The 10,026-nt window shown below is 32.1% G+C and overlaps 1 protein-coding gene across 1 annotated transcript; it reads right to left on the bottom strand.

The window, feature by feature from the left end:
• Nucleotides 1-536: 536 nt before the first annotated feature.
• On the bottom strand, nucleotides 537-3,565 carry LOC139871552 (uncharacterized). Its single transcript, XM_071859259.1, has 3 exons — nucleotides 3,477-3,565; nucleotides 2,046-2,431; nucleotides 537-779 (listed from the first exon to the last, which is right to left on the bottom strand). Exons 1-3 carry the CDS (start codon nucleotides 3,550-3,552, stop codon nucleotides 591-593), a joined length of 651 nt encoding a protein of 216 aa, XP_071715360.1. The 5' UTR covers nucleotides 3,553-3,565; the 3' UTR covers nucleotides 537-590.
• Between the last annotated feature and the right edge of the window lie 6,461 nt (nucleotides 3,566-10,026).

The following is a 10,026-nucleotide window of genomic DNA, read 5'->3' as shown; positions in this document are numbered from 1 at the left end:
CACGGGGTAACTTGTTTAGTTTCGATATCATACACCTCAGCACTACTAACGAACTGATTAAACTTTATAATTAAATCTTGTGGTCTGAAAACTTATTATGATTATTAAACCTATGTTGTTCACTCAACCATTTTTGGTTGACACTTTAAGCATGTTTTGTCTCAGGTGAAGATTGCTAAAGATTATTTGCTATTTGGACTTTCCTGCTTTTGGAGTCCGCATTTTATCATTCATATTATTGCATTAAAACATTTAAGATTACATTTAAATTTTAAGGAGCCATTTGTAATGACTTAATACTTTCTGCTGCTTATAATACATTGGTTTTTATTAAAACGTCTCATTTAGAGTCGTTCTCGTTTATACATACTTGTGTTGTGATATTGTGAAGTCATATTTCCCCGGCCCTATTTAGGGTTATGACAATGATGATAAGTAAAATACTAGAAGCAAGCAAGAAACTGGTTTAAACATTCATCAAATACCACCACAGAACCACAGAATAAGAAGAAAAAAACAAGTAAACATATCCATGGCATTGGCAATAAATTACAATAAAGACAAAGGCAGCAACAACAATAAGCCGTTACCTATTCAAAAGCCCACTTGTGAAACATGACACGCTCACAATACTCCTTAAATACATTATTACTATACTCATCTCTCATATTCACGAATAAGATTTTGTAAGCCTCATCATCAGTCATTTTGAGAAAAATGTCAATAACGTCATCCATGAACGTGTCAACGAGGCTTCTTATCTCCAGCTCAAAAGCAGCCTGAAATGAAAATAGAAAACTATCAAGCAAATTAATTATCCATAAATAATAATAAAAAAGGGTAAAGTGTTGTGTCCAGGTCTCTGAGATATAAAGGTAGGCAGTTGTGTTTATCAATTAATAAACGTCAAATTATGAATTAATTATTACCCATAAATAAATAAATAAATCCCTAACTAACTAGGTTTTAAGGTTGAGGTTGTTTAAGGCATATAAAAAGGAAGAAAAAAAAAAGTCCAAATTCGTCTTCTTTTGAAGTGAAGTGACTATGGGCCTATTTACTTTTTTTTTTTAGTTAAGTCATTTATGGATATAGATGGCTATATGATATATATGACAAATATACAGTAAGTAATGCATATAAAATTGGTGTTTACTTTTCGTGTTAAATGAACGACTTAATAATAGTAAATGACTATTTTACCCTTAATACAAATGCAAACAATATGTTGCCACGAAAACAAATTTTCTAATGAGAAAACAAATTTCTTTGTTTCCAACAAGTTTACCTTCAATTTCTAATAGTGATATATTTTTATTTCTAATAGTAACAAATACACGAACAGTTCTATTCACCATAACACACAAACTAATTAGTTTGCGGATAATATTCGAGCAAATGGATAACAACAGAGAGTTTGAGATTTGAGAGATTTTAGGTGAGATTTCCACTAAAACCCCATGAAACCACAACCGTAAACTTCATCTTTAAAAATATATTACCTTTACCACACAAAACACTATAAACACCGCACAAAAATTTGTAGGATTTTTACTTTAAATCCTTCATATCAATAGCAGTGTCTAATTGCTTTACCAAGCATATCCCCAGTTGAAATGAAGGTCTTCTTAAAACCCTCAACTTTTAATTTAAATTGCATTTGTGCGTATTCATAGCAAGGTGTTTGATTTAATAGTTTATGGAAAATTGAGAGAATTTAAGAATGAAGTGTAGGGATTTATAAATCTGTGAAAGAAAGGGAATAAATAAAAGCAATAAATGAGGGTATTTGGGAAAAAAGATGGCTGGATGTGTAGTGTGGTTTCATGGGTGACCGAGACACCTTGTAGTATAGTTATGGAGTATGAAAAAGTCAAAAGTAAACAAGAATAATGGGTGACCGAATGATCTATCTAGGACATTAAGTCCATTAATCCCCAAGTAAACAGGCCCTATAATTATGACTGATTCCGAACCACCACCACCTTATAATAATAAGTAAAACAACAAAATATCTTGTAACATGAATTAAAAAAGAGGCGTACAATCATAAAATTAAGAGCATGTTTCTGATGGGCTTGGCGAAATTTGGAATTGAACTCATTCAACTTGTGTCGGGCGAGGGTTTCATCATTGGCATAATCATCCTGGATATTCGCACGTACCGCACAGAAGATTTGAACCTTGAGAATGAGTTCACTATCGAGTTCACTAACGCGATTGAGCTTAATCCTGGATACACCGAACTTGTAAGCGTATTGGGCCACTAAAGACTCCCTTTTAAGAGGCTCGGCGTCAATATATTTCCCGTCCGAACAAAAAATCCTCGTCTCCTTATAAATGATTTTGCTATTATTATTGCTTTCGACTTCTTCAGTCTCTGCTGCTGCTGCTGCTACTTGTTTATCTTGCTGCTGCATGTTTTCTTTGGCTACAATCATTCAATTAGTTAATTAATTAAAATCAAGTTATTAATGATAGATAAGTAACAATCTAAGGGCTCACATTTACCTTAGCTAACTAAGATATGTCTCTTTCATACTAAGGTTTTTATTAGTGTTTTCATATTATTATTATGTCCCTGCATATCCAAATACTCAACATATTTTTTTCATACTTTGAAAGTTTATCCAAATAATTAGTTTGTTTATATTTTCATATTTATCCTTGTCATTTATTTGGTCAACAATAGATTAGTTTTGAAAAGTCAATTGAGTTTATCCTTCTTTGTTTTGGTCTTTATAAGACACATTGGTATCACTTAAAAGTCAGTTGATTATTTTTTGAGTTAATAAAATTGAACCGAGAAGGTTTTTGTTATCTTGAACCGAGAAGGTTCTTCGGGAAACCGTGAAGGTTTAATCATTTATCTATCTTTATTGTTTTTGCCATCGATCCTTAATTCCGCAAAGGTTTAATCATTTATCTATCTTTATTGTTTTTGCCATCGATCCTTAATTCCGCATCAATATATGGGGTCTTGCAGTTAAATTTAATGGTGTCCTATATAATTTAAAGAGTATTTTCTTCTAAAAATTTTCAAACTAGTGGTGTCCCGTGACCCCACGGGTTTACACCTACAGTCGCCACTGGTCTAAAATCAAAAGGGTTTATTTACACCAAGTCCATTGATTGTTGGATGATAAAGCAACCAGTGATGAATTCGATGAATAATTTGACATTCTTTCACCTTCCTATCGAAAAGGGGGTGAATGACATGCTTATGTCACTTTTGCTTATTCATCTAATTCTAAACTTTCAACTTCCAACCGAAAAGGGTGGTGTTAATTTGATTGAAATTGAACTAAATACCAGTTTTAAGACAATGACTTTAGGCAAAGTCAAGTAACTCCTACAGAGTATACTATATCATTCGACAATTTTCCTTCAAACTAGTACATTCTTAAACCTCCTTCAATCCAATTCAGTTGGGATTATTATGTAATTGAAGAAGAAGAAGAAGAACAAGAACATACCTGTCAAGACTACTACTGGTTTATATGAATCACCATCATCACTCTCAGTCGCTGCTATTTGTTTATCCTGCTGCATGTTTTCTGCTACAATAAGCTGTTAATAATAGAATAGTAACAAATATAAATAATTAATTAAATATTAAATATTAATGTTAAATATTAAATATTAAATAATAATTAAACTATAGAAAAAATAATGCATGTTCGATGAAATGTCTGAAAGAAAACGATCAGGCAGGAGCAAGAGGCACCTTGCGTCCTTGCGTCCCCGGGAAGCAAGGTCGCAAAAGGCACCTTGCGTCCTTGCGTCCCCGGGAAGCAAGGTCGCAATAGGCACCCCCAGGTGCAAGGACGCAAGGCGCAAGGCACCTTGCGTCTTGCGCGGGCAATTTGGCAAAAAAAAAAAAATTTGGGCACCAACGCAAAAAGGTGAATAAAAATGGGCATTTTAGTGATAATCCCAAGTATTTAATACGGAAAAAAGGATTGTAAAGACAACGCTCTTCACAACTAAAAGAATATATGGTAAAACGAGAAACTCAAAATTTATTCATTCAAAAGATGTCCAACTAACAAAGTACAAGTTTATTTATAAGGGAACAAGCACAATCATAATAGGACGGAAACTCTTAAATTATAGCTACCAAGTTTATTAAAAAAAAAATAACAATAAAGAAATATTGATAGATTGCCCCCTGTATTATTTGATCGAGGGGTTTATTTCATTCGGCCCAACAGCCCACTTGGGTCCACATCCACATCCAGCCCATTCATTGTATCTAGTCCTACGTCAATCTCTCTCACTTGAACAAAATTCGCCCCCGAGTTATTCGGGTACATAGGACCTTCAAATGCATGATATGGAGACAAGTCTGCAACAGCAAGTAGATGTCCGAAAGAAACGGACTTCATTCAGTGACCCTGTGATCCACCGAAAAACGTCACGACGTATAAACATCATTACCATATCTCCAAATTCAAAGACCTTTACTCGGCGGTGTTTATCGGCTACCACTTTAAACTTCCCTTTTCGTTTCCTCCAATTTGTGTTTAACCTCATCCAAAATATTTTGAGGCCCTACAACAAATTTGGTCGCTTTACTGTATGATTTAGCATGTTTTGGCAATTCTATCATATCCACAACATGTCGGGGCGGAGAGCGATATACCACCGAAAAAAGATACCTCTTAATTGAAATATGAATCACATTATTAAATGCAAGCTCAGCTTAGGGTAATGCATTGTCTCATCGTTTTGGCCTCTCCATACAGATACTTCCAAGTAAATTGCCGAGAGTAAATTACCAAACTCCGTTTGGCCATCCGTGTAAGGATGCGCTGAACTACTATATTTTAAGGACGTATCAAATAAACGCCACAATGTAACCCAAAAGTGGCTAACAAAACGAGTATCCCGATCGGATACAATGGAGCGTGGAACACCATGTAGTCGGATTACTTCACGAAAAATATAGACATGCCACATGAGTAGCATCAGACGTTATCATACACATAATGAAGTGCACCATTTTAGAAAACCGATCGACCACAACAAAGTTTGAGTCGACCCCTTGTTGAGTGTGTGGCAATCCTAAGACAAAATCTATAGACAAATCTTCCCAAATTGTTCACGGGATTGGAAGTGGCATGTATAATCTGGTATTTTGAGATTGTCCTTTAGAGGTTTCACAATTCGGGCACGTGGTACAATTTTCCCCACATCTCGTTTTAATTGCAGCCAATAATATCGTTCCTCAAGAGCCCCAATTGTTTTCTTCGCAGCCAAGGTGACCACTCAAACTGCTTCCGTGTAAATCGCGAATTATTTTTCTCTCAATGAAAATTGAGGAACACATAAACGATTGTATTTAAAAAGGTACCCGTCGTGTGCAAAGTAATCTGTAGGAAATATAGCACCCGAAACAATATTTGATGAATAATTTCATTTTCATAATAATATATAAAAAAATCTTAAACATCCAATGCATACATGTTAATTCACGGATATGAATATGAATGAGTGAATAATATTTAAATATAAATGAATATGAACACATATATGATATACGTTTAAAAAGTTAAATAAATATGTATATATGTATATATGTATATATGTATATACATCAACAACAAAACTCAATACTACATGAGATGTGTATGAGAGATGGGAGATGTAGACAATTTTTTTTTATATCTGAGAATAAAAACAAGTCATTTTTCCATCCAGAGTGAAACACTCTCAAAAGTAGAGAAAGCCATTCATCTTTCTATTCGACGGATAAAGAGATTACTTCCGAGTGGACCTCCGACCAATAAGTAGAAATTTTTTTTTTAAAAAAAGTAAAATTAAATTGAGACGTCATAAAAAATTAATTTTTCATGAATTTTAATCCTGCCTAGAATTAAATTTAGGGTCTAAACGTGTTGTATATGGATACTAGGTTTTGAGTCCGTGCGTTGCATGGAAGCTCAAAAACCGTTTGAAAATAGTACTCCGTAACATATAGATACATATTTTTTTTTCTATGAAGAGTTGAAACAGTGAAAGATATGATTTAGTAAGTATGCATTATATACCTGCCATCAAAGTAGCATTAACCATTTGAATATATGCAGATGATGTGCATGTCTAAAAAAACATATGCTTATTTCTCGGACTTCAAGAAGAAAGTCCGCATATGTAGTCATGTTCAACTACCATTTTCATTGGTTGCTTCGTCATAAAGCTATGTATTGTACAACTGTAAGAAATCCAATGTAAATATCAATATGTAGGTGAAATATGAACATACAGATTAGTAATGTACATATATGAAATATATAAGAATTCTAACATTTAATGTGTAGCCATGGTACAAAACTTGCACAAAGACAGCAACCACATTATAAAGTAAGCATAATAAACATGATGTATTTATATAAACACATTGAATGGTAATGAAAGAAAAATAAATTTGAAAATAAAAATTTCAAATGATTAAGAAAGCATATAAAGAGTGAACTTTGCATCGATGCAACAGTAGTAGAAAAACTTCCTACCAAGTGATTACGTGACATATTCAAGTAATTCAAGATATGCATTCATGTAATTTCAGTAGGAATCTCACCATTAAGCTGGTTCCTACTAAGGTCAACATAAGTCAACAGTTTACATTGACTAATTTCAGGGACAATTTCCCCTGACAAACTATTATGACTGATATCTATATTTGATAACAGTTGTAACTTCCCAAATTAGAATTAGAATATTTCTTATAAGAATACATATATTATCATAGCTTGTATTTTTAAACTAATTCTACATACATGACATACATTTTCCTTTCCATGATACGTTACTTTGCGATCCAAATAATTTTCATGTAATTTAGAAAGCAATCAACTTGCAATGTGCATTAAGGTAGTGACATCAAAGCGGAAATATCAGGCCATTACAAATAAATACGCTCATAAAAAAGTTTAACTTGAACCCCCACGAACTACTTGGAACTTAAAAACTACTTGAATATTGTCAAGTAGTCCCAATAATATGAACATGACGATGACCCAAAATACACTTTGACTTGCAACATACACTTGACCCAACATACACTTGCATACACATGACCCATTTCAGCAAACAATCCACCATCTTTAAAACTTCAATAGCAACAACGCAACAATACATACCAACACAAGTTTACTAAGACAATGACTTAAAAATCTAACACAAGCACAATTGTCACACTTAGGAATACCATCTCTGACTTTTCTGTTTGACCATAGGAAGTCAAACAGCTAAAGCATTGTATTGATGAGTTACAACTTGTGGTAGCTTCAAGCAAGTGAAGCAACATAATTTATTGAATTATTATCTGTTTCAAAAACAGTATAATCGAACTGGAAAATTAAACTTAATGCTATAAGCTATTAGAAAAGAACTTAACAATCGATTGATAAACTGATTGACAATTAATTTATTCACATAATAATGAACAAACCTTAATTCGATTCAACCTAGAAACATAAATATCGTACCTTTTTAATAGCTTGAATCGAAGATCAGTAACACGAGTAATCGATGGTTTCTGGCGTGTTGGATTTATTTTTTGCAGACAATCCACTTTGGGTTCGATTTCATCCTTTAACCGATAATCTTTTTTGGCGATTAGAGTAGCTTCTATATGTGTAGCTCGATTTCATCCTTGTGATTGATTTATATCGATGGAGGATTTTTTTCAGGTTGAGTATACCGTATGCCCCCCCCACCCCATAAAATTGGATATCAGCCAAATTGGGTATCGGCCGTTTACATTGAGGGTTTAGGATGAGGAAAGGACACATGTAAATTACACATGTCATAATATGCTCAAATTAAGCCTCTAATGATAAGTCACTAACTTAAAACTCTCTTTTATAAATAAATAAATAAATGGGTAACTAACCAATCGGGAGAAGCGGGGGAAGCAAAATTTATTTTTATTTTTTTCATTTTTTTTGAAATTTTTTTTTCCGGCATCAAGATCACACGAAAATATGAACATTTAGAAGAGACACTTTATGATAAATGTTATTATTTAGTCGGGAAAACGATCGACAAAAATAACATTCAAGATAATATTGTTCGTGAAGAATATGAACTTTTTTTTCCATGTTTTGTGAAGTAAAATTTAGCCCGATTTAGAGTTTAGGGTTTAGGGTTTGGTGTTTTGGGTTTATTCCATAAACTCAAAACACCAAACCCTAAACCCTAAACTCTAAACCGTTCGTGTTAAAAACTCAATCTAAATCCTAAATCTAAACCCTAAATCTAAACCGTAAACCCTAAATTTCTAAACCCTAATATCTAAACCCTATAAACCCTAATATCTAAACCCTAATATCTAAACCCCAATAGCTAAAACCTCAAAATACGCTCGAAAAACACGATAATTGTTATATATTACTTCTTCGAGCGTTTTCCCGCCAAAATAAAAATATTTATCACAAAGTGTCTCTACTAAATGTTCATATTTTCATCTCATCTATAATGTTCGTGAACAAAGTTTTTTCAAAAAACGAAAAAAAAAAAATTTTGCTTCCCCCCGCTTCCCCCCGAATGGTTACTTCCCTCTTGATCCTACCACTATATATATATATATATATATATATATATATATATATATATATATATATATATATATATATATATATATATATATATATATATATATATATATATATATATATATATATATATATATATAACTGAAATCACCCGTCCTAATCCATCTGGACGAAGTCCATATCGATTACAAACGATTCACAATAGTTGATTTCATTGCGAGAATAAAAATTGCGATATATAAAGTGTAATCAGTTAGCTAGGAACAGTTAGCGTGGATTCTTAACAAAATTATTCTCATAGTTAATTTGTTTGTTTCTAACAAATTTTATTTTGTCCAATGTTTTCTTCATTATGCCACTTGTTGGATTCTGATAGGTTAAAATCCAAATATGAAATTAAATGAAAATTGTTATTCTGTGGTGAACGGATTCGTATATCTGGAAATGTAAGTAGGATAGTAAATGACTGTTGAATCAGATTCGAAGAATGTACAGTGTAACTTATTAAAGTGAAATCTAAATATTCTTCGGGTGTTACCTACCCGTTAAAATATTTTCACCATTAACAATTTGTACAAAAGAATTTTTAATTACAATATATATATATATATATATATATATATATATATATATATATATATATATATATATATATATATATATATATATATATATATAAGAACTGCGAGAACCAGTATCAACCCTTTGATTGATTTTGATCTCCCGGCCCTTGATCAGATAAAGCTGCCCGCCCTATGACCCACAACTCAAAATGAGCCTACAACACTTTCTTGTTTATATATATTAATAAAAAAAAATAGAAACCGTTGTTTAAAAGGGAAAGGGTAGTATAGTCAAGTTATATGTAATTGAACTGCTAATTAAACGATTGATTCAAACAAAACCGTCTCTAACTATACCTAGAGAGATAATCAATGAATGGTTTTTAAATCCCTCAATTTTAGGGATGGAATTACATTTGAAGTTAGACCAGATCCAAAATTATTAATTTAACAATGAAAAATTATGTCCGACTTCTCGAACATAAAATTAAAAATCAGTTAACTTGTTAACATTTTAGAATTATAAAAATGTACACAATTTTCTCCTGTTGTACGACAATTTAAAAGTGACATGAACATATGGCCAAGATGTTCATTTGTTAACATGGTACTTTGTATACAAACGTGAACACTAACTTTTCAGATGTTAAAAATCAGTTCAATTGGTAGCATAATATTTAAAATTTAATGTGCACTTTTTCATTCAATTGTTCAATGTTCACATGCTTACTGAAATTAATTAAGATTTGTTCCGTTGTTAATTTGTGCACCATATTAGTTCAAAATAGTAAACAAATTGGTAATAAAAATGTTCATCGTTGTGTTAATCAATTTGTAAATGTTTACTTGTTAATTTGTTAGCCTTATATAAATGTGCACAATCTAATCTAATAGCGCTATTA

Source organism: Rutidosis leptorrhynchoides, chromosome 10 (genome assembly GCF_046630445.1).
Source record: "Rutidosis leptorrhynchoides isolate AG116_Rl617_1_P2 chromosome 10, CSIRO_AGI_Rlap_v1, whole genome shotgun sequence".
In the NCBI taxonomy this organism is placed as follows: domain Eukaryota; kingdom Viridiplantae; phylum Streptophyta; class Magnoliopsida; order Asterales; family Asteraceae; genus Rutidosis; species Rutidosis leptorrhynchoides.
Note: the sequence above shows the minus strand (reverse complement) of the source record. Positions and strands in the feature narration are given on the sequence as shown.

Coding starts and splice junctions, on each gene's coding strand:
- LOC139871552 (XM_071859259.1), bottom strand. CDS start 3,552: ATGCAGCAGGATAAACAAATAGCAGCGACTGAGAGTGATGATGGTGAT. Junction 2,432..3,476: donor ACCAGTAGTAGTCTTGACAG/GTATGTTCTTGT, acceptor GAATGATTGTAG/CCAAAGAAAACATGCAGCAG. Junction 780..2,045: donor ATGCTCTTAATTTTATGATT/GTACGCCTCTTT, acceptor TTTTCATTTCAG/GCTGCTTTTGAGCTGGAGAT.